This window comes from Cryptomeria japonica, chromosome 6 (genome assembly GCF_030272615.1).
Source record: "Cryptomeria japonica chromosome 6, Sugi_1.0, whole genome shotgun sequence".
NCBI lineage: Eukaryota > Viridiplantae > Streptophyta > Pinopsida > Cupressales > Cupressaceae > Cryptomeria > Cryptomeria japonica.
Window position 1 is genome coordinate 7,941,421 of NC_081410.1, and position 26,364 is coordinate 7,967,784.

The window sequence follows — 26,364 nt, forward strand, 5'->3', positions numbered from 1 at the left end:
GAAACACAATAGCCTAATTATTCTTGTCTCTATATTGGGGGACAATAACAATTATCAAACATTTCTGCTTCATTGGGATCTACTTTCCCTTTGTTGAGTTGTATCATTCATAATGGTTTGCCTTTCTTGCATAGATCTGTTTGCCCTTAATGAGGATCTTATCCTTGCTTAGAGGTGTGTATCATTGATTAGGACCTATTCCTTTCTCGAAAGCATACATCTTTTAAAATGATCTCTCCTTATTTTATAGTGTAATCCTCCACAAAAAATTCGATCTTAAATATATAGTACCTACAATTTAGATCAAGACAAATTTAATACAAAATAGTTCACAAATTTACATAGATACAATATAATAGCTAAATGCTATGTAAGGTATGAATTTCACTAAATTAGCTTTGAAAAATATTTAAGGTCTTTGTGATCCTCACTCAAATTGTAAAATGTACGAGATCGTAAATATAAAAACTAAAAGCCGTATTCTAATGGCATTGTAGAGCACAATCACATCCTGTCTACAATTAAATCAAATAAATTTAATGAAATCAAGAAAATAAAGATTAAAGATTATATACTCTTCCAAATGCAAAACATATAATGAAATAATATTGAAACCAAATCCCTCACAATCTACCTAAACTAGTTATCATTAAACAATTATTTTAGTATAAACATTGTATTTTACATAATTATAGTTACGAACAATATTGAAAATCTGTAAAAAAAAATTGTGTTGAAGTCCTACCATTACTAGTAATTGGCCCTTTGTGTGAATTAATTTTCAAGTCTGGCCAAATTAGGGTTGAGTATTGCAGGACCCAGCCCTACTGCATTTATATAATTTACTGGGCTGTGGGCTGAAAGCCCCGGAATCAGAATTCCCGGGCTCAAAACTCCAAGTATTCTGCAGAAAATAGAAACTTTAGTTTCTTTGAATTCCTTTCCCTCTCTGTAATGTAGAACTAAACACTGCAACAATTCCCAAAGAGCAACTATTTTTATTTGTATGAAGAACACAGGTGAGAAATTTCTGTTGGGGGTTTCCGCAAGTTTCTGTCACAATATAAAACAATATATCAAATCCATGGAAACACGTTTCTGTCAAAAGAAAATCACTAGTCTAAACAGTAATTAATACCTTCAGAGAGTAAAAACTGTTGTAGTAAAGGCATGCTCCAAAGTCCTTGTACATGAATATAACATCCTCAAAAGGTATCCTGGGAATAAGGTCATTGGAATACACGATTCTGAAATATCTGGATAAATCCTGATTCAGATTCAGTTTCCTGTTCATGAAATCTGCAAATGTTTTATCACCAACTCTGGGTTGTCCAAATGTGTAAATAGCCAGCAGATTTTCCAACAACTTTTCATCGTTCACAAACAACATTGCTGTAAACAATACAGCCAAGGCTCCTCCTAGACTGTGACCTGTCACAATGAATTTTGCATTTTTGTGGGCTTCTAAAAGCTCTTTCAGCTTTTTATGTAGCACATTGTAGGCTCCTCCTATACTGTGACCTTGATTGTCAGGGTCCAAATGACATGAGAATTTTTTATCATTTGAACGATTTGAACGGTTTGCCAGGCCCAAAGCCTCTAGAAATCCAAAGTGGACCTTTCCCATTTGAGGGTAATCATACCAAGAAAAATCTACATCTGTTATGTAATCATCACTCTCAAAGGGTTGTGTTCCTCTGAAGGCTATCACTATTAATTTAGCATCTTTTTCCTTATCACACAATATAAATGCCTGTGTAGATTTCTTCTTCAAGTAATCTGGTAAGTTATTCATATCAACGAATCAGAATTCAGAAAAATGCAACTAGACTCATTACCCACTTAAAATATACAGTTTCTTTTTATTGGAGTACATAGACTCTTCTTTTTCATACCGTTCCAACATTCGAAGAGCTCTACAAAATGCATCTGCAAGATTTGGGATTAAAATTTAAAGTCAAAGATGAATTTGAATAAGTTTCTAACTGTTGTGATTGTACAACTAAGATTTTAAAATGAAAAAATCGGTGCCCTACCTTCCAGTGATGGTTGACCCTCTCTCTTATAACCAAGGGATTTTCATAGACTATGGTTGAAGCCAGAACTGAAATATCTGCAAAGAATCTGTCCCCAGGGTTCATGGTTTTTGAACCATTCATGCTATACAGGTCTGAGCGCCCGACCACATGACCAACAAAACTTAAAAATGCCTCTGATCTTCTTTTGGGTATATTTATGCTCCCTGCATAAAAATTACAGTGGATAAGTAGTATGTTCATCTTGATTATAGAGTATGATCTAAAATATTTATAAAGAAACAGAAATATTCAATTTAAAAATGTTATTTTCTATTCTTGTTTGTTCATCTTGATGATAGATCATAGAATATGATAAAACATGGATGGAAAAAAACTTACATAACCTAATTCAAAAATATTCAGACAAAACAAAAATTTTAAAAATGTCTACAATCTAAATATTCAAATTAACCAAAAAAAAAATTATTTTCTTCTCTTATTTATTCATCTTGATAATGCAATCCCAAACATCAATGAAAAAAAAAAATTATAACGACGAAATTTCAAGCTAAACAAGCAGTTATTTAATCCTGTATTAAAAAATTTAAAGATCATCAAAGAAAATAATTCAGTGTGCACTGTGCAGACAACTTGTAATAGAGAAACAAGAGGATTATTCAAGGCCTCGACAATGAGCTATTTAAGAAAAGTAGACAAATATAAAAATGGAGTTCATCCCTAAATATTTTTTGTTACAGGGTACAACTTTGTTGATCATCCAAGGAGTTGAATCTGCTTCAACAAGAGAAAGGGATCTACTCAACTGAAAGAAAAATGTTTAATCTTAATTTTCTATTTTCATCTGGATAAATCTCTATGGAGTGTGATTTGAAATTTTGATGAAAAAAAAATGTTACATTATCTAATTCAGAAACAACATTGACCAAAATCAAATTCATGATGTTTCCAGTCTAGAATAATCAATATACTAATTTCTGGATTAGATTATGTAGATTTTTGTTACAAAAGTTTGGAATCAAACTCTATGTTCCATCCTCAGGACAGATATCAGAAAAGAAAATAGATTTTTTGTAGATTTTTTGTTGTCAATGTTTTGGATAAAGCTCTATGATCCATTATTACAACACATAACAAAAGAAAATATAGATCATAAAACTTGATCGAAAATGATGACAACAAAAAAATTACATAACCTAATCCAAAAATTAGTATATTGATTGACCAAAAGGTGTATTCTTACTTGTAGAAACACAGGAAAAGACCAACTGAATACATTTACCATTTAATAGCTTGAACAATGTTCTTAGCAATCCTCCATTATAGTAAAACAGGTTCAGAATAAATTCTATGAGGCTCCCCATTTCTCTCAAGGGTCCTGCAACATACTTGACAATTTTTATAAACATAAGGGAGAGCTTCATTTTCCAGTTCTCTTCGAGGTGTAATCCAATTGAATCTGGACAATCAATGACGCAAGATTTGAATACACGAGGGAATACTACACTCAAAAACAACTTCAACAAACAGCATTTCTCAGGGCAAACTATCAAATAATCTGCCTCCATCTTCACAAATTTTCTCAGTGGTCAGCCAAAAAATGCCAATTTTTACATGTTCAAACACTTAAATCCAATAAAATTCATAAAACATGTGTATTGGCATGTGAAAGAGAAGATTTGTTGCAGCTTCCTGTATGTTGAATTTGTCAGAATATTTAATGATACCTATGTAGATAACCGAAGAAACAGACAAACCTATGATGCAAATGTTTTTATTTTATCTGATGGCGTCTCGCATTTCATCCTGGCTTCTCAGAAATTAAGATTTCCCGTGTGGGCCTCGATAACAATCATACCTAACCAGTAGTAGGTTGACAAAAAATATAGGATGTCTTTGAAATAATCTTCACATTCACACGCTAATAGTTTTTAAATTGTATTATTTAGAAACGGCTAATTTTTTATTTTAAATGACCGCCAGCTGTCAGAGACTTCACGTTTACGATAGGTCAAATAAACCCCGGGATTCCTTTTGTTTTCTTATACCAACCTTAAAATTATATTATAATAGATACATAATTTATAATCATCGGCAAGGAAAACTTGAAGTATGGTTTGCTAGACGTTTAGAATCTTCTGATTTGATTATGAGTATTAATTAGCATACTTATCTTTCCAGTTCATTATTTCACTTAGAAATTAATATTAAATAATTATTATTATATTATGATATTATAATTAATATTAAATTATTATTAAAATATAACTAACATGTCTTATTTTTAGAGGAATATAGGTAAAATACATCAAAAGATATCATATTTGTTTATTTTTCCATTTATTAATATATTATAGGGGTTGTCCCCGTCCAAGCTTAGCGGTACGATGAAGTGGAGGTGCTTCATGAAAGATGCCTTGACTCACGACATGCCCTTATATATATATATATATATATATATGATAATTAATATTAAATTATTATACTTATTTTTAAATTTTTATATTTCATTAAAGCTTTTAGTACCAAATTATTATTATTATTATACTTGTGTTAAACTCTTGATCAAAGTAAAAAATCTATTAAGACTACATTATTATTATATTATCATATCATTATACTTTTATTAAATTATAAAAATAATTCCTACAAAAGCTACATAAATAATTCTTGTCAAGTGCCCTTAAAATATTATTAAATTCTTATAATTAAAAAACATTTAAAAGAAATGGTCCAAAATAAGGACATGAATGAGAAAGGTGCCCAAAACAATCAATTTATGTCTATCACTAGTCTATGAATTTATGCAAGCTTTAGAATAAAAAACAAAACAAAACAAAGGGCTTATCGTATAGGAAGGATAAAAAGTTTGCTTCTCTCATTTCTAAGAATAAAGTGGGATACTTTATAGCTCACATTAATTTTGTAGCAAAGCATGGAATAAGAAGAATTTGAAAGAGAATACAAAAATTCATGATTCTCCATTTGAAATTGGAAATGAAAGCCTCTTAACCAAATGATGAAAGGAAAAAGCCTATTTATTCATGATCATGAATAGTGGAAAAAGGGAAAAATAATTAGTTGAATTTCTTTCAAATAATGTACTCTAGCTACAAGCCTCAATCATGAACATGTTGTGAAACTATCTAATTTATGATTGCAAAGCAAAATTAAATGTTATAAAATACATACAATAGCCAAGGTTATGGTTGACTCTTATCTAATTTATGATTGCAAAGCAAAATTAAATGTTATAAAATACATACAATAGCCAAGGTTATGGTTGACTCTTCAAGAGAATCCAATATGATAAATTAAAATACATACGTTCGTGTGCATCTACTTGTAATACCCAATAGTGTCACCCACTTAAAACATAACTTATTAGAGAAGTTATTAGTATTCAATTTTCTAAGATTCTATTCATAACACACTAAATAAATTTCATCAAATTGTTAATGCCTCCTTCCACTAATCAAACTCTTCTCAAGATTAGGAATAGATGATATTGCCATGGTTTCTTTTCTCCTAAGTTTAAATAAAATTTTACCTACTACATAGTTGACAGTATTTCTCTTTTAACAACATTGTGTTTATATTTTCTATTTTTCTTTTTTAAATAAAAATAATTATTTATAAAATGTAATAGAATTTCTATTCTTTTGCTTCAAAACAAAAAAATATTGCCTTTATAAAATGTAATAACAAAAATATTCATAAAAAATTAGTAACAAATTTTATTTATTGAGAAGGTTTTGTTATCCAAATACATATCTACTATTCATAATTATACTAGCATAATTATATTACATAAATAAAGTTCATGTAGAGGACACCAAGAGATACCAAATTTTAGAAAATCTACTATTCATAAATAAATGACAAGAATAACTATTTAAAACAATTAAAATAGATATAAGGACCATATTGCATTGATCAATTGAGTAGATATTGAAACCTTATTTACAAGATAGATATACATGCAAGAAATTGAATGTAATAAAACCTACAACTTAGCAATATAATCTAATAAAACACTTCTTTCATATGAATAATTAATCAATCTTAATCCATTGATCACTATGCTCTATGCTCTTTCCTCATCACTATTCTAATTGTCTTATATATTTGATTATGATAAATAATCACTCATAATGTGCTCTTAATTCATGATTCAATCATATCAAATACAAAACTAAATATTTTATCGTTTCATTTATAACATGGTTGTATTTTTTATTTAATATTACTTAATTGAATCTAACAATGACTAAAAATTCATCCAACAACACAATAGATTTTGGAAAGTCAAATGCTCTAAACCTTAGAGTAGATAAACTTTATGATGACAGCTTTAAGATTTAGCATTATTAAATTAATGTTCAATTAGGTTTAAGGTTATTATTTAATTTAAAGTTCTATAAGTGTAAATGTGAAATTTAAGTTCCAGTTTAGAGTTAGGGTTCAATTTTGTTTAGTATTAGGGTTCAATTTCATTTGGTGTTAGGGTTAAGGTTTAATTTGGTTTTAAATTTATGATGGATTAGATTATATTAGTTTAAAAATATGTAATGAGGAAATATTAATTTAATTTGGTTTTAAATTTATGATGGATTAGATTATATTAGTTTAAAAATATGTAATGAGGAAGTATTAATTAAAAATGAGATCACTTGATCAGACACTAATTAGGATTGTCATTTGATTAAAAAACATTAAAATAGGGTTAGTATAAAGCTCAATTCAATGTTCAAGGTTAAGGTTCATTTTCTTTGAGTTTTAAGGTTAGGGTTCAATTTGGTTTATTATGTAATTTTGTTTAAGGTTAAGGTTAGAGTTCAATTTGGTTCAATGTTTTATTTGGTTTTCAAGGTGATTATGTCTATATCTTCAATAGGATTCTCCATGACCTAAAAATTTAGGTTTAATTTGATTTAGGGTTTGGGCTCAAATTGGTATAGGTTAAGTTTAAACTTGATTTCAAATAGAATTTGGCTTAGATTTAGGGTTAGGGTTCAATTTGGTATAGAATTTGAATTAGTGCTAGAGTTCAATTTGGTTTAGTGTTAGGGTTAGGGTTCAATTTGGTATAGGATTAAGGTTCAAAGTAGTTTTATGTTAGGGTTCAATTTGATCTGATTAGGATTAGGGTTAGGGTTGGGGTTAAATTTGATTTATTATTTAGATAGGTTTAGGGTTAAGGTTCAATTTGGTTTAGTTTTAGGTTTATGGTAAATTTTGGTTCATGATTAGGGTTAAAGTTTAATTAGGTTTAATATTTAATTAAGATTAGGGTTAGAGTTCAATTGAGAGTTAAGGTTAAATTTAAAATTGTTTTAGGTTAGGGTTTGATTTAGTTAAGTGTTAGAATTAAATATCAATTTAGTTTACAATTTGGGTTCAATTTGGTTTAGGGTAATATTTCAAGGGACTTCTTAGTCTATTTTTCTTTCTTTTTTATAGATTATAGTGTGATTCAAAAATTTAATTCAAAAAATTATCACCTAATTAAATTTGCAAGAATTTTATAATAATTACATGATGGTTTCTAAATTAATATTTTGATAATTTTCATGATCCATTTTTTTAACATGATATACTATATTATGTATATGCAATGATCATGAAATTTCACCATCCTTCATCGCGTGCCAAGCCTTAGTATTGAATTATTTTTATTGTTTAGATAAATATGTTTTCTCAACTTTCTTTGGTAACCATATTGATTCACTTTCATAGACCTCATAAAAGATTATATAATAGGAAGAACATATTGATTCACTTTCAAAAAAAAATTATTTTCTTACTATATTCATATTTATAGATATCTAGAAAATTAATTCTAAAATAATCTTACTTTATTTTTAGTAAGTAAATTATAGAAACGTTAAAAAATTGATAATTGAAAGGGAAGACAAGTAATGGATATTTAAAAATAACAATTTTGTTACTATATTGATATTTATAAATATTAAAAAATACTTTTGACATAATCTTAATTTATTTATGTACTAAAATTTCAGAAATATCATGAAATTTTTCAATCTTATCAAAGCCAAGAATAAGAGAGAACTTATTGAAGATATCCAAGTCAACAATGATATCACTAATGATCTGGTAGCTATCAAAGAGGCTTTTTTCAGTTTTTATAGAAGTCTCTTCTCATCTGAGCATGGGGATTGTAATTAGAAGGCTTTAGAGAAATGTGTAAGGATAATCCCTAAGAAAATATCTAGCGAAGATGCCAAGGCTCTGAGCCATAAGATCTCTTTGGAGGAAATCAAAAGCTCGGTCAATTCACTAGCCAATGGTAAATCCCAAGGATTAGATGGTTTACTTGATGAGTTTTACAAGAAGCACATAGAATGGATAAGTTTGGAACTTTTGAGTCTATACGAGGATGTTTTTGCGTAGGGGTCCCTTGGAGCTATTATAAAAAAGGGTGTTATCAAGCTACTTCCAAAAGGTGGGGATAAAACTCTGGTTAAAAATTGGAGACCTATCACCTTACTGAATACCTCATATAAAATCATTGCAAAAGTTTTGGCAAGGAGAATTGTTGGACTTCTAGACAAGTTCATTTCTGCCACACAAACTGGATTTATAAAAGGTAGATACATTCTGGAAAATTTGGTCACCAATTGGGAGGCTATGCAGTGGGCAAAAGTTGATAATCAGGAAGTTGCAATGGTGTTACTAGACTTTGAGAAAGCATATGATAGAATAGAATGGCCATTTGTCAAGGGAATGCTTCAAGCATTTGGTTTCCCCCCATACTTTTGTAAATGGGTGGATATTCTTTTCAAGGATTCCTCCATAGTTGTTGAGATTAACGGTGATAGGTCTAAAGCCATTCCATTAAGGAGATCTATAAGACAAGGGTGCCCTATTGCCCCAACACTATTTTCCATTGTTGCAGATGCTCTCTATTACATTCTAAGGGCCTCGGAAATAGGCCCCTCTATCAAAGGGCTTACTCTTCCTAATGATGATATTTTGATTAATGCTCAATTTGCTGATGATACTGCCTTATTCCTAACTCTGTCCAAGGATAATTTTGATAATGCCATGAAAAGACTTCAATTCTTCTGCTTGGCTTCTGGAGCAAAAATAGCCCCTCACAAATCCACTATCCTTGGATGGTCAGACAATCCCCCAAATTGGATCACAAGTAAAGGATGGCAATGGACAAGACCGAACCATATTGTAAGATACATTAGTATTTCCTTTGCCATTAACTCGGCTACTCAAGATATGTGGCAATGGTTGTATGCTAAAATTGAAAAGAAATACTTTAAATGGCAAACCCACATGCTCTCTCTGGCTGGCAGAGTGCAAATTGTTCAAAAGGTTCTATCTTCCCATCATGTTTAATGTGCCTTTGCATGGGTGTTTGCGAACTATCAGACTAATAAACTTGAAAAGATTATGAGGGACTTCCTTTGGTCTGATGGGATGGGGCACAAGAAGAAACATTGTGTGAATTGGAATTGGTGTTGCAGACCTAAAAACCTGGGGGGTCTAGATATCAAGGATATTAGGGCTCATGGGATTGCCCTAGCATCCAAATGGATTGTTAAAGTCCTATATGGCAATGAACCTTGGAAGGTGCTAATAAGAAACAATATTGAACAATCGATTGTTAAGAAAGGCAAAACATGGAGGAATATCCCCTTATGTGATATTGTACTTGTGGAACATAACATGAAAGTGTTTGGTTCTAGTGTTTTTGCATCACTTTGGAAGGCATGGTCACATGTAAGGAGGTTACCACCCTCTAAGGATGCAGTAGGAAGTTCTCTGGCATATGTTGTTGTGGATAGATCTATTTGGTGGGGTGTGAATCTCAACAACAAACCCCTTGCTTTGACCCAAAGTTGTTCTCCTAAGATATGGAATGAGAAAGGTATACCCCTGATTCGTAATGTACTGATTGACAACCGACTTGGCTCTCGAATTGAGATCAAATCTAAATATGAGATTCTGGCTTCACAAAAGAAAACTTATTCTCTCATTGGTAAGGCTACAGGGTGTTTCTTTCCTGGTAAGATCCTGGATACTGACTCTTTCTTGAAGCAGCTTAAGTGGTTGGATGGCTCCCCATTTTTGGAAATCTCTACTAAGAAGATTTATATGATGTTAAAAGAGGATGACTCCATCTTCTCTAGAGTCAATCAAGGCTGGGGTTATGAATGGCCTAAGTCCAGATGGCAATTTGTTTTTTATTTCTTTTGGCATTCTCTCATTGAACCTAAGAAATCATGTTTTAGATGACTCCTCCCGCTAAGAAAACTTGATGTTGGCTCCTTTTTGTCTGTTGAGGTCTCATGTCTGTTAAATACGATGTGTGTGATATGAAAGAGTCCTTTGAGCATTTATTTTTTGAGTGTGAATATGCCCGGGGTGTGTGGTCTATTTTTCTTGGTTCTTCTCTTGTTTGGATTCACAAGCCTAGCCTTTCTTGGATTGAGGTCCTTGTCAGCTTTGTAGGGTCATTTGATTTTAAGATGAACCGGTTCTGGTATGTCTTGTCTTGTGAAGTGTTATGGTTTTGTAGAAGGAAAGAAATGGAGAGGTCTTTCAAAACAAGAAGAGGAGACTTACCGAGTTTAATAATAAACTCACACATTTCTTTATCATGTCATAGGTTTCTATTGTTATGGAGATATCTAATGATAGATTTATGACTTTGATTCATGAGGGTGTCCTACAAATCTATAAGGAGGATATCCAATCTGTTCGTTACTTCAGAAAGCATATGGATAAGTTGCAACCGAAGGAGATTGAGGCCTTGACCCAATACATGAGAAAGCTCAAGCTTGAAGACTCAGATGGATAACAGTGATCAGGGTGGTTCATTTTGCTACTTACTGTACAACCAATAAGGCATTTTGTAGTAATCTCTTATATATGTTGCAACCTCTGTAGTAGACACTCAATGGACTCTAGGCTACGGCCTATCTTGGTTATATATGTATAAAGGGAACTATATAAAAGAGAAAGTATAAACACTCCAAAATAGGTGTAATCAGGAATCTGATACTCTATTGTATATGGGTTGAACTATGTTAATATAAAAAATATCATGAAATTCAGAGTATAGAAACATCTTTATTCTTATTAATTACTTTTCTATTTATTCATACACTTCATTTTTAGTTTATGGCTAAGAATTATTTTATTTTAGTGTTAGGGGTAGAGGTGAATTTCATTTAGGTTTAAGGTTTAATTTGGTTTATATTCTAAATTTATTTTAATTAATTAAATTATTTAAATATTATGAAATTGAGAGTTGAATGTAAATGCAACAAATAGATATTTTTATTTTGTTAGTATATTGATATTTATAAATATGAAAGATACTTTGACATAATTTTAATTTATTTAAGTAATTAAAATTTAGAAACATCATAGGATTAAAAATATAAAAACATCTTTATTATCATTCATTACTTTTCTATAGAACTTCAAAAAGAAATCTTTCATAGATTTTTTTCAAAATAACAGCTTTATTGCTATCTTCATATTTATAAATATAAGAAAATAATTTTGATATAATCTTATTATTTTAAATAATTAAATTATAGAAACATCATGGAATTGAGAAATGAATGTACAGGAAACAAATAGATATTTTAAAAATAATATTTTTCTACTATATTGATATTAAATATGAAAAAAATAATTTGGACATAATGTTAATTCCTTTTAAGTAATTAAATTTTAAAAACAACATGGAATTGAGAATTGAAAATTGAAAATTATTTTTTAGCATTGCTATGAGGATAATAGCTTTCCAATTAAAACAATTTCAAATTTTTTTGGAAAGAATGAATGAAAAGTTTTCATAGGAGCATTAATATTCTATTGAATCAATATTTTAGCATAAATTTACAACAACAACAAAAAAAGTTCTATGCTTTTTATGTTTTACTTGTGCAAAAAGTTGTATTCCTCATTGTCTAAATGTTGATATGTTTGTTGGTTGAAGATGAAAGTTATCATTATCTATTACATGTACAAAATCAACATTATGACCAATTATATCTACAAAATCAACATTATGACCAATTATATCTACAAAATCAAGATTATGACCAATTACATCTATAAAATTAGAATTTGCATCCAAGTTTCGTAATCTTTCCATAATCATGCATATAACATGACTTAATTAAAAATTAGAGTTTTGTCTAAGAAGGTGATTATTTCTACAACTATACATAGACGGTTAAAGATTGTGATTGAAAAATTTAGTCAATAAAACCTTTCCTTCTCGAGATTGCATTGCAAACCTACAACCTTAATTTAAAAGATAATATATAAGAAAAATCAAAATCAAATGAAATTTACCTCTTTCCTTAGGAACCTCCACCTACAAGATATACTATAATACATATGACTATATGCAACATAGAGGAATCAATGGTGTTTTATGAAATTAAATTAAAACGTGTTTCAATTACCTTCCCTTATCAATGATCATCACATGAAAATGAAATTGTAGAAGTCTTAAAAAATGTAATTTTGAAAGATAATAAAATATCTAAGCATAAAAATTGATTTCTCGATATTTTTCAAAAGGTGAATCCAACTCATTTTCATCAAACTTGAAACATATGATTATAATAAAAAAGACCAACAGTCCAAACTCTGTTGGGCCTCTTATCTTTTATCTCCCTTTGTCTAATCCCCACCCATAATGCACAAAAATAACATGCTCAAAACCCCACTTTACCAATTGACCTGCCAGTTTTTTTAAATGGAACTTCGTAGAACAATGACCACCTCATGTTCTTCCTAATGCAATAGAAATGCAGGTCATATCTTAAAAGAATCAACTTTAGCAATGATCTAACATGCAAGAAACTTATCTTTTAAAGATGAAGAAATTAAAAACTTGGAGATTGCCCATTTTTAGCCTGTTTTTTTCTTCTCTTTTGTTTTGATGACATAGATAAGAAATTGGGGTGATACTATATAGTTACACCTCAATATAAAATTAATAATATAATAATTTTATTTTTTTGCTCGGTAATAATTTTATATTTTATTGATTTTCAAAAAGAGTAATACATGGCCAATCAAGCAAATTTCAAAAAAGTTCACAATAAGCCAAAAATAAGACATCCCACCTACTCCTATCACGATCTTTTTCAAAATACTCATTCATTGACACTATAGCTTCTACATCAAAAACCAACCCTTCACCAGGCTTCTGTACAAACTAGATGAAATACAAAAAGATGGATAAACCCATCAAATCAAAACAAAGCACAAACTAACCAAAATTGTACCTAATAATTGTTTCTTCTTCTTCAAGGAACTCAATTCACCTTTGGGCTTCTTCCCCTCTGTCTCTCTCTGCTTCCTCAAGCGTAGCACTCTCCTCCCCACACCATATGCTTCAACTTTGGCAATTTCAATTACTACCTCCAGTTCTTTTATTTCCACCAAAAGTTTCAACGCCTCCCAGCCATGCTTTGCCTCGGCTCGGCGGTGCATTTTACACAGTCCTTGCGGCCTCCTCACAAAAGGGATCAACCTTGCCCTAACACCCTGTCCACCAATCTCCAATCCTTCCCCAGCATCGAATCCTTCTCCAAGAATAGCCCATTACAGAAATGATTCCGTCCCATCCAGGAAATCCTTGTGGACTATGGTTTCCATCACCCGCCTCACCATACCCACATCCTCTCTAACTTCCAAACCCCACGCCATAATCAATGAGTAAATATCCATCCTCGTTTTATACCCGTGCTTCACCCAGTCAAAAGCTTTGCCCACAACGAGGAAAACACATTGTGTCAGAAGCTCATCCGAAAAGATGAAAATTCCTCTCAGCCTCTTCATCGTCAAGTCCCCATAGAATGGACAAATTTTCTTTTTTGTTCACAGAGTGAAGTTTACCTCCATGTCATCTACCCGCTCCACTCCACCACTTTTCTCCACACTACTCAGCTCCACTTCTGCAACGAAAGCTACCTTTCTCCACCAGAAACTCGAAAATGATAGTGATGTAGTGATAGGACATGCATTTAATCGTGCATTTGATCAACTCAACGTCCTTCATAAATGCTCCTACAAGTTTTAATGTCGGCTGCCACTTACCACTCACCTCTACGATCGTTGCACTTCAAAAAATAAATAATCATTAGCTCTCTTTAATATTTAGATTTCATCAATTCTAATCTATCGAAGGTCTTCAAACCTAAGTTCACCAATCTCATCAAAAGATAAAACCCATTTAGAAAGAATGTCCACCTCCAAGTTACCCGTTCATCTAACATGACTAACTTGGTAATATTTAAAAAAATTCAACTCCTCCAATATACTGAAAATTGAATTTTGTAAGTGTCAAGCTTCTATATTGCCCTTCGTAATAGCCTGAATGATGATCAATGAATCTCCCTCCAAGTGCAACCCCTAGCTCCCAATTTCTTCCCAATTCTGACCGCTATCAATGTTGTTGATGCTTCTGCTATATTATTCATTCCCGGTTCAAGTTTTTGTGCACCTAGTGCCACCACATCCCCCTTCCAATCCCTAACAATGAACCCTGCCCCAAATGGTCTAGGATTTCCTTTAGAGGCTCCATCAAAAATTATCTTCCACCTTCCCTCTGAAGGTCTCACCCATTTCTCCTTAGCTTGAAAAAGAAATACAGATTGAAAAATAATATAATAATTTAATTTCCTAATATTTTACTTAAATAATATAATATATATTTATATCATTTTATAATATTATTCTAAAAATTTATTAATTTATTTATTTTTTAAGATAGGAATAAATGGTATTTCATTTTTAAAATATTGAAAAAAAAATAGCATAAATTTTTTTCAAATATGAAATTAGAAATTTACTTAAATTATGTTTGATTTTTTGAGAGATATTTTAACAATTTATTATTTAATATTTAGTAAAAATGTATTTTTTAGAAGGATATATCTATCCATATCATTTTTATACTTTTTTTAATATAACATAGCTAATAATAATAAAGAAAAATAGAAAAAATATATATATTCTACTTTGAAAACAAAGAAAACTTTGCATTTAAAACTTATAAATTTGATAATAATAATAATAATAATAAGGAGAATGAATTTTTTCTTGTTTTGGAAATAAAAAAACTTTGCATTTAAATATTATATAATCTAATTATAATTTAAAAAATTAAATTTTTTTTCTTTAAAAAATATTGTATTTTAAAAATTATAAAATCTAATAATAACAAAGAATATTTTTTTAATTGATAAATTTGTTGACACTCAAATGCACGTCAAATTACCCGTTCATGGGTTTCCTAGGGTTAATCTTTCTAGTGACCATTTGGATAGAGAGATGGTAAAGTGGTCAAAACCAGAGAAGGGGTGGGTGAAAATAAATTTTGATGGAGCTTCAAAAGGCAATCCAAGGATTTCAGGAGTGGGATTTGTGGCTTGTGACGATGAAGGAAAGGTCTTATGTACGAGGGCTAGAAGGCTTCGAGATGGCACTAATAATAAGGTGGAAGTTCAAGCGGCTTTACTTGCAGTTGCTTTAGCATCAAATATGAAGGTGACAAAGTTACATCTGGAGGGTGATTCCGAAATTGTTGTCCAGGCTCTCGTTAGAGGGCATATACCATGTTGGAAATTGAACAAATATGTAAATATTATAAGTGAAAAACTGAAAGTGTTCAATAATTACTACATCTCACATGTGAAAAGAGAGGAAAATACTATTGCAGATGGGCTGTCAAATGAAGCATGTGGTCTCAAGCCAGGGGAGGTGAGGTCGTCGAATGGCAGAAATGAAACCGTTAAATGGAACTAAGACATTTTTCCAAGTTGGTACAACAATTATTTCAAATTCCTTGTCAAAAGCTAGCTTTTTCCTGTGCAAGTGTTAGTTAATGAGCAGTTATTGCGACATGCTCTGAATTGGCAGCGATGGTGGAGAGCCATGCATTAAATGCCAATTTCGTAATGCTCGTACTGGTAATGAATAGACTGGGCAAGTTGGTGAAACCAAATTTAAATCTGGTTTTCTCGAAAAACTCTACAACTTTTCAGCAACCTCAGAAATGGAAGCCAATTTTACTTTGGAATCTTCCAAACTTATGTCGGCTTTTCGAGGTCATGTCCCTCCAAAGAAGCTTGAGAAAATGTTTCTTGCTAAGGACTCTCTACTCTTGAAAGCAATTCAATTTGGTTTAGGAGAAGAGGTGGCTATCATCGATCACCGTTATAGGTGCAGAGCAGACATTTACTCACTCCTAATGGCATGGGGTTTTGAGTTGGGACACCCTGTTGAAGAGGTGAGGAAAGTATTGCAGAGAATAATTTCAGGAGAGTACCTTTTAAATTTGGAATGCTTGTGGGAGTGGGCAATGCCAGAATGGGGTTTTCATCTTGCAAAAGGTATTCCATAGGAGAATGAGGAGTTGAGGGTGCGTCATTCGCGTATTCAATTTCTTCGCCACCATGAAGAAGATAGAGTGTGCTTCAAGGATGATGCGAAGAGAGACTGGGAAGGACTGCTAATTTTTGTCCATATCATGGACATTGAAGATGTGATCAGGCAAGAGGGTGGAGGGAGAGTGGTGGAGAATTTGAGACCTAGGAGGCCAATAACGAGGAAACTATCTACAAAATTGGCAAAACATGCGGGGGGTGATGCAGAGGGTGGTTGTGGTGGCGAGGCGGTATATCCAGGTTCACGAGGGGCAGCATGTAAGGATGCAGAAGGAAGGAGGGGACTTCCACATGCGAGAAGAGGAGGATCTCGCCGTATTAGGGTGGCTGGTGAATCGAGTTCCTTGGCTGCAAGAGGTGTGAAGGAAGAGCCATGAATAGGTTACAATAGGCATGGTACCCATAGGTGCCAACTTTCTCTGCTTTTTTGTTTCAGTTAATTATTCAGTTGAAATATTAAACTTTACGGACTCCATTTAGTTCATTTCCAGTAGAAATGCCTGAATTTTAACTGGCAAGATGTAATATGTTTTTTCATACTCATAGCATGGGGGTGTTGGTTGTGTGGGCATTGTTTACTGGTTTTGAATTCCATTTTTTTGGGTGAGTGGTTTGGACCGTTTTGTGGAGGTTTTTGGGAACTTCTGGATAGTTCATTATCTTGCTGAAGTTGTAATGTTTAATTTTAAATAAATAAAATACAAATATTACCGATCGAAAAAAAATGCAGGTCAAATTAAATAACTTTTACATCTGTCTGAGTGTAATACACCTCTCGATGTTATTATTATTTTTATATTATCAAATTATTATTATTATTTTATGTTATATTTCTTCTTATACTTATTCTTAAGAAAAAAGGTGGACTTTCTCTAAGGACATTTTCAATCCCTCATAATTAATAATATTAGATTGACATGATTGCAAAGTTAATTGAATGCATCATGGAGATAGACAAATCAATTGATCAGTTAAACTTGGAGTGGCGATTGAGAGGTGGAATTGAAGATATAATTAGCATCGATTAATTAAAAATTAGTTAATTAAGTGCATGGGAGCAAAGAATAAATTAAATTAAATTAAAACAAGACCGCATTGCAAGTTTTGTCAAATTGTGGCAAGAGAGTTTTGTTATTTGATAGTAAATAATTTAAGTTTTTTTTGTTAATATGATAATAGTATTGGTTGGCTAAGAAATCTAGTACTTTAATGATAAAGTTATAAATTTAATTCATTTTTTAAATAATATTTGTTATAGTTTTTTATTAAAGGAAAAATAGGTTTTGAAGGGACTCGAAACCCTTTTCAACCAAATTTTGAAAGGATATGGAACCCACTACAGGAAAGTTATCTAAAAAAAATGAACATAAAGGCACAAACAACCTAGGACAAAAGACTGCAAAAAGAACAACATGCAGTCAGCCACACAGCTGCAAAAAGGACAGCTTACAACCAACCTGCAACCAACCTCCGAACAAGAACCATCAAGATTAACTTTTAGAGCTACTCTTGTGGGAGCAAAGAGTCATGTCAAAAGGAGGCTTAGAGCACTTTCCTTTCTTGCCCTTAACAAAAATCCAGCCCTCTTCCACTTGCGTTTCCATGTCATGCCAGTCCAGCCCACCATTATTCTATGAATGAAAGCCAACAGCCTTAGTCCCGGAATAAGCATTTGTCTTCTTCCCTCTTGGCATGGCCATATCAGAAAATTCCACCACAATTACCCTCCCGAGGCTCATTCATTCTCACATTAGGGGTTTCAGCAGGAGACTCAAGCACCGTGACATCCAGTGAGGAAGTCCCAAGATCTTATGGTTCCCTTGCAACCACCTCTAAGAAGCTCCTAGGTTGCTCAGATTTCTTCTCAATCGTATAATGTTGATGAGAAGCGCCTTTCCACCAAGTGATCATCGTAGCCTTTTTCTCAAAGCCACATTGTGCAACTGCATGACCAGTTTTGAAACACCTTTTGCATCGAAAGGGAATCCCTTCATAGTCCAAAGATTGGACCCAAGAACCCTTAGAAGATTTAATTAAAATCTCAGTAGGTAACCCTTTTGAAACATCTATATCAACCAATATGCGAGCAAAGGTGGAGTGGAAAACATCATACGATTCATCATCCACCATCAAAAAATCTCCAAGGGCTTTACCCACTTCCTCTAAAACAGAATCATTCCATAAATGAAGGGGGGGATTAGGTAACCTAACCCAAGTCGAAATCTTATTAAACGTTTCAACAGAAAGTTTGAAATCAAAGTGCCAAGGCTTAATCATTAGCAAAAATTTGTCCTCCTAGCTAAAAATATGATCACATAGAATTTTGGTTCTATCTTGACCATTATCAAACTTAGCAAACAAAAAAACCCCTTAACCATGGGGAAGATATGAACTTTACCAGTAATAAGGGGCTCCCATTGTTCCGAGATCCATGTGTGCAGCTAAGGGAGAGAATGCCAAAAACCTCAAAACGGACAGATCACACCTTGCGAGGAGAGAATAGAAGCATTATAAGTGATTTCCTTTGTCGTATCATCTTTCAGATTGACAAAGAGGGTATTAGCAACAGGGATGAACCCTCCAAATTGTTGTCTACCAAGTCAGGACCTCTGGGCAACCTGCCCAACAGACACATGCTCATTCAGCAATATGCCAGAATCCCTTAAACCCTGCGGACCAGCAGCCCAGGGACGAGAGGAAACGCCCTTAGCAGAGGCACCCAGAAGTGATGTTGATTGCATAGGGGTGGGAGGAAAGAGAGCCCTTACCACCGAAGCCCCCCAAATCCCCCACGGGAAAAATGACAGAGGATTGCCCAAGAGCGTCATTCCTTTCAAATTTTGAAAAATCCCCCTAAGCAGGAAGAGATGCAGCCATTTCACTTCAAATCCGCATAGCTTTAGCTACTAAAGTTGAGGAGAAAGATGAATGAGGAAATGATGTTAGTGTTGTTAAGGATTTTTAATTGATAATATTTTTTATAGTTAATATATTGAGTTGAAAATAATTTAATTTGATGATTTAAAAAAATAATTAAATTATTATATTGATTGAGTTTATATATGATGTCATGGTTATGAATTAAATTGATTTTATTTGTTTAATTTTTAAGTTGAGAATGGGAAACTATTTTTTTGTGCTATTTTATTATTCACTTCAGTTAACATTATAATATAATAACAACAGTATAATATGATAATAATATTATAATATTATATAATATAATAATACTTAATGTACAGCCTAAGTTGGCCTAGTGGTAAAGAAATTGTGTTCTTCTAAGAGAGGTCATAAGTTCAAATACCACAAGGGGGTAGGGTATGTACACCTTATCGGCTTCAGCCCATTACCGATCCAAAAAAAAAAAAATTAATAACATAAAATAATAATATTATTACTATTAAATTAAAAAATATAATATTTTTTCAAATGTATAATTAATCTAAGAATTAAAATAATGTTAAAATATAATATAATAATATATTATAATAACAAAATATAATTACGTCAAAGGCATTAGCAATGCGAGTTTACCAAGCTCAAGTGGAGATCCATAGTTGATATCATCTTAGAGGTGTGCAAGACGTTTGAAACAATTATAGCCATTAAATGAAAAAGCAATAAAAATCCCATCAACTACAAGAAACTTTCTATATGCATCTCATGCAAATAAGAAAAAAATAGAATAGAAAGTTGCTTTTAAATCTAGATTTAAGTTTTAACTTATTATAAAATTATAATTAGTCATTAGTGATTTTTTTTTAATCGGTAATCGCTTTTGACTGGAGCTATGAACTAGTGAGACCACATTTTTTCAGGGGCCTCATCCTCAGTTGTTACGGCGTTCATACACCTTTATCTCTCCATGATGCCTTCCTCAACCTTATATCTCCTAGACCAACAGTGTAGAACCACGAGCAAGGTAGCCCAGCAGGGACCATGAACCAACAGAGGTGAAAGACCCGCGTGGGTCTGATATAGCATCACAAGGCATGAAAGACCCGTGTGGGTCCAACAGAAGTCCACAAGTAGTACACACCAATGAGAAACTGGATCCGCAAGCAGCACATGCCTATGAGGAACGAGGTCCGCGAGCACACCAACCTAGCAGGGGTCAAGCACGGTCGATCAATCCACACTTTCATCATGCCTATGAGGAACGAGGTCCGCGAGCACACCATCCTACCAAGGGTCAAGCATGGTCGGTCAGTCCACGCTTTCGCCAAGATCACCTGTACGTCCTCCAAGATCAACCTCCATCAATTTCTCCTACCAAGGTGGGACCAAACCGGTATATGAACATACCGTTGTGGTCCAGGCGGGGATTTGAACCTTGGTTGCACCATAAACAATGCAACCATCTCACCGTTACACTAACAGGTGGTCTCCATTATTGATTTATTTTTAAATTTAATTTAACTTATTTGTATTAGATAATAAATATTTTATGAATTTTAAACTTACAATTTGTTATAATTTTAGAATTAATTGTAAGTCTTAAAAAGAATTGGTGATTTGATTAATAATTTTAAATTTAATAATAATTAATCCCACAGAGAAATAGAATTGTACTTAAAAATGCTTGTCTTTTTTTAAAATATATATTATTAATGTCAAATTTATAATTAAGTTACTACACATTATACAATATTCAAAGATCTAATTTAAATTATGTGAAAACATACCCTAACTAATTACATAATCATCATTCAAGATATAATAAATCTTAGGGTAAGGATTTGGATTGTGGTTCAATTAATCTTAATGTTCTTTGCAATCTATTAGTTATTTTTTTAGGTACATATTTTATTAATATTTCATTTTTTATAAATTAAAAAAATTAGTTTTATTTTTTATTAAATTATTTTTTTATTTAATTATTTTTCAATTTAAATATTTATTATTTATTTATTTTAAATATCATTTTAATTAATATTTAATTTTAAAGTTTATTTTTAATTATTTGTCTTTTTATGAAACTACAAATAATAATTAAAATTTATTTAAATAATTAAATTTATAATTATTTATCTTTTTAAAATTTTAATTTATTGTATAACAGTTATATTTTGATTTTTATTTTAATTTATATAATTTACATTTAATCTCTCTCTCTCTCTCTCTCTCTCTCTCTCTCTCTCTCTCTCTCTCTCTCTCTCTCTCTCTGTGTGTGTGTGTGTGTGTGTGTGTGTGTGTGTGTGTGTGTGTGTATATATCCTTATAACTCCCTCTCTATGTGTGTCACTCATTCTTTCTATCTTTTTATTTCTCTATCCCATGTTTATCTATCTCTCTTTCTCACTCACACACCCCTTGTTACTCCTACCCATATCCACCTCAATGTGTCTCATACTTTTACACATGCTCCTTGTTTCCCCATCCCTATCTCTATCTATATCTTTATCTCTATATCTCCCCCCTCTCTCTTCTTCTCTCTATTACCTCATTTATCTCCCTCTTGCTCCCTCTAGCTCTATCTTCCCATCTCTCCTTGTTCCTCTCTATCTATATCTCATTATTACTTTCTCTCATTTATTCACTCCATCGCCCCTACTCTCTCTATATATCCTTCTACATCTCTCTCTATATCACTTCCCATATCTTTATCTTTTTGTCTCCATCTTCCCCCCCTCTCTCTCTCACCCTCAATCTTTTCAAATTTTTATTTATTTCTCTATCTCTCCCTCTCTTTATCCCTATTTCTCCCTCTTTCCCTCTCTCACTATCAATCCCTCCTTTTATATCTCTCTACTTCTCTCTCCTCTATCATTTCCTCTCCCTCCCTCTCTACCTATTTACATATATCTATCTCCCCACGGGGGCTTCACTTAGTGAACGCGGGTTATAGCACGTGTTCATGGCATACTAAAGAATCCCCCTATTTTCAAAAAATAGTGCCCTAAACTCCATTTTTGTCACCCCCTCCCAATACACAACCTAAATTAAAAGGCCCCCTATTTTTGCCAAATATTGTATTTTTTCATAGCTCGAATTAAAAACCCACTATTTTAATCGATATGCAATATATTGTACACTCATTTTTGGGATATTAACCCCCCCAATATGAAAGCATGTGACATAATATTGCCTAGCCAGTGAAGCCCCTGTGTATCTCCCCCTCCACCTATTGCAAACATAACATGATTTTGTTGGTAATAGAACCTAGTTATCTTCCTAATTAGTTTATGTTTTAGTCATATTTAGAACTATATAACTATATGCATAGTCAATTTTAAGTTATCACTTCTTGATTGAGACCTTGGTTGCACAAACATCATTTTTTAAATGTCATATCAATTGAACTTATGCACTAAACAATTGTATGCAAAATAGACCAATTTTTTTCCTAATTAACCTTTCACATCTCTTTCGGTGTACCCATTGCTAGTAATATTATAATGTTATAATAAAACATATACTATATAGTACATAATATTATATACTATTATAATATATGCAATAATAATAATATTATGATATTTTAGTTAATGGCTGCACTTAATCAATTTTTCTGTATTCTTCGTTCATCTTGCCTCAAAGTTATAAGCCAATTAGATTGAAGTAAAATTGTTTTTTTGTTAAAAACATTGCATCTAAACTTTGGTGAAGTGAAAACAATAGTATGAAAAAAGAATCTTGATATGTGATTGGTTGAAAATATGATTTTTAATAACGAATGAAAAAAAATGCAATTGCTATAGTTCTATGACAAAACTAATAAAAAAAAAAAAAAAATTGGGTATTTATGTGTCACAAACACGTCAATTAAATGCTTCTAGTTTTTATTAATAGATGTTTTTGCATCCATATGTTAATTATATCTATGTTATAAAGGCTATCTTCAAAAAAATTAGAGGGTTAGTCGTCAAGATAGCACAAGGATTCAATTGATTCGTTTGTAAAAATCAAAGATGCACTAAAGGTGTTGGTATTGCTATTGGCAAGTCTATTTCACTTAAAACATTTTCCTTCTATATTATTGATGTTGTTTTGCTACACAAGAATAATGATGTGAACGATCAATAGCTTTCTTTAGCAAACCATTGATAAATACTTAATTGAATTATTGTATAATTAAAAAGCATGTGTATGCTCTTGTTAAGGCAAAAAAGAATTAGGACATATGTTCTAAAAGCAAAGATCACAACCTTTGTGTTGCATATTAGTATTGAAGGATCCAAAGAAAGAAGGAAGTCAAAACCCTTGCCCTCAGGTCCAACTCAAAGGAATTTCAAGTTGTAGTTTTAACTAGAATAAAGATTGTTTAAAAAATATTCCTGTAACAAGGGGCATCAACCAAAAGGTGAAAATGGATCAACAAGATCTACGAATATAACATGGAGGCTAAAACCACAAAATTGGTTAGAGGTCAAGGCCTGTCCAAATTAATGGCTAATACAAATTTGGATGTAGACATCACATAAAGTTTGACCCATCTTTTTCTTCATGTCAATCTAAAGATTGTCCTTGATATAAGAAAATTAGATTATATTTAGGAAATCTAAGTTGTCCATAAAAAATAGATGATAATAAAAGAAGAACATTGAAGGTTAGTTAATGTGGAGAAACCATGATGTGGTTCTTTTAAAATGTTTGGATGGTGAGTGGTCAATAAAAGTTATTCTGAAATGTCTCCAATAATTGTGTGGTGGGAATTTCATGTCAAAAAATATTGATAACAAAATTATGAGATGAAATTATTGATGACCCACATTATTTGGAGACATGGCCAAGTTTGTAAACAATTGTGATGCATGTTATAGATTTTATAGTAAGTTAAAATTTATAGGTGGACTCCCTCTCATTACCATTTCAATAAAGGCTCGCCCAAAAATGGGATCTACACTTTACAGATGATATAATATAATAGTAAAACAACATATGTAGGTGGATATTGGTATGGGTAGTAGTCCCTCGAAAAAATGTTATCTCAAAGGTGGTGATTAAATTTCTCCTAAGTAATATAATTACTAGATTTGGTACACTATCTAGAATAGTTGTTAATAGCTTAATGCATTTTAGATTTTGGAATTTTATTGATGTGTATTCATAATATGGGCTCTAAATAACACATTCATACCTTTATTATCCATAAAGGAATGGACATATTAAGTCTAGTAAAAAAGTATTATAAATATCAACATGGATTGAAACAAGAAGAGATGGGATGATAAATTGAATTTTAGATGAGGTAGCTTACAAGAAGGATATTGGAAATAGTCTATTGAAACTAGTGTATGCGACTAAGGCTAAATCACAAATCAGCTTTGATTACCGCTCTACAAGCTACTGTCATAGATAGAAGGGGAAAAAGTAGACATAATTTCCTAGAGAGAACATGATTTGATGACCGATCTTGAAGAAACTAAAGTGGCTTCACATGAAAGAAGCTTGTTAAGACAAAAAGTAGACATAATTTCCTAAAAAGAACATGATTTGACCGATCTTGAAGAAACTAAAGTGGCTTCCCATGAAAGAAGCTTGTTAAGACAATAGAGAATGAGATACCTCTTTGCTAAGAAGGATGTAGGAGGGAGTTCTAGATTGGGGATTTTCCCTTCGTGAAAATTTCTAGGTCAAATGATAAGGGTAAGCACGGGAAATTTGATTCCTGGTGGTTTGAGCCCTACCAAGTTATAGTACAACTAGTGTTAGAATAAATTTTATATTACATTGTAAGTTGTTAGTTATGGCATACCGGTTGGTCAGTTATGCCACGTTATTGTGCAGTTATATTATTACAGTTGTATCAACTATAAATCGCATGTATAAAACCACTTGCATTGATATGAATAGTCCTCAAGTTTTAACCGATTTACGTCATATGGTATTAGTGTTGCGTGTAAGAGCGTCAGAAGGCAATGTGAAATGTGTAAAATGATGGCATGAAACTCTGCAGGAGGCGTCAATATTGCCTATATCTGTTGTTGCATTCTTTTATGGAGTGTAGCAATGGCACCATGAGAGGAGAGTAGGCTTTTAGGAAGTTCAAAAGCGGGTAAAATTTAGGCCAAATTTTATGCCCAAGGTGTGTGAAAAACATGACATGGAGAAAGTAAGGCGATCTGAAGTTTATCTTCATTTCTGGAAGGCGTAGATTTGAGAATAATAGTGGTGTACACTGTAAAGTTTGCATGAAAATTAGCATGGGACTTGCTACGTAGTAATATCATCTCTCAAGCAAGCATGTAGAACATGGAAAGGAGATAAAGTCTTTGGCGCAACAGAACAGTAGAGGAGCTAGAGGATAAAATGTTGATTGTTAAGAAACCCTAATTGTCAATGCCATCCATCCAATTTTTGAGTTTGCTGTGTGTGGAAAGTGGCAACAATAACTAAGGCACTTGAGGTAACTGTCCTTTTTTGTTTTTACTGCTACATTGAAGTTTCGAGAGGTGTAGCTAATGTGTAGTTTGTATGTTGGCATAACAAGAAGACGACAGTGGTAGTGATACTGTAAGCACAGCAAAGGATTTGAAGATTAATGGGTGTCCAATAGAGCTAGTGGAACAAAGATCATGTTATTTAAGGCATTTTTCTGTCCCATTTTTGTCTATGTTTTGGCTGTTAATCTACTCGTAATTGCTATTTTCTATTGGGAAACAACTAGATTGAAAGTTCGACTGTAGGTGGATGTGAATACCATTTTTAGAGGCACAAAATACATTGTGAATTGTTGCAGTTCAAAAGGAATAAAAAGGACACAGTTTTGAGAAATGTCTCCAAGTAATGTTATCTCATGAACTTTTAAACATAATGCAATTGGCTGGTGTAAAACTAGAACCTTCGCCGACATCCTCACGGCCTGTGGTGTGAACACTGGAACAGGGCATGAAAATCCATCAATGCATAAAGAACTTGTCAGA

The 26,364-nt window shown here is 32.2% G+C and overlaps 1 protein-coding gene across 2 annotated transcripts in view; it reads right to left on the bottom strand.

The window, feature by feature from the left end:
- Window positions 1-690: 690 nt before the first annotated feature.
- The window catches only part of LOC131069365 (triacylglycerol lipase OBL1), a 77,224-nt gene continuing 51,550 nt past the window's right edge, over window positions 691-26,364 (bottom strand). For both annotated transcript variants that reach the window (XM_058004743.2, XM_058004732.2), the window contains 4 exons: window positions 2,037-2,242; window positions 1,896-1,929; window positions 1,139-1,779; window positions 691-1,053 (listed from right to left, as the gene is read on the bottom strand). In XM_058004743.2, coding sequence (XP_057860726.2) covers window positions 775-1,053; window positions 1,139-1,779; window positions 1,896-1,929; window positions 2,037-2,159 — 1,077 coding nt within the window. In that variant the 5' untranslated portion in view covers window positions 2,160-2,242 and the 3' untranslated portion in view covers window positions 691-774. The remainder of the gene's footprint in view (window positions 1,054-1,138; window positions 1,780-1,895; window positions 1,930-2,036; window positions 2,243-26,364) is intronic.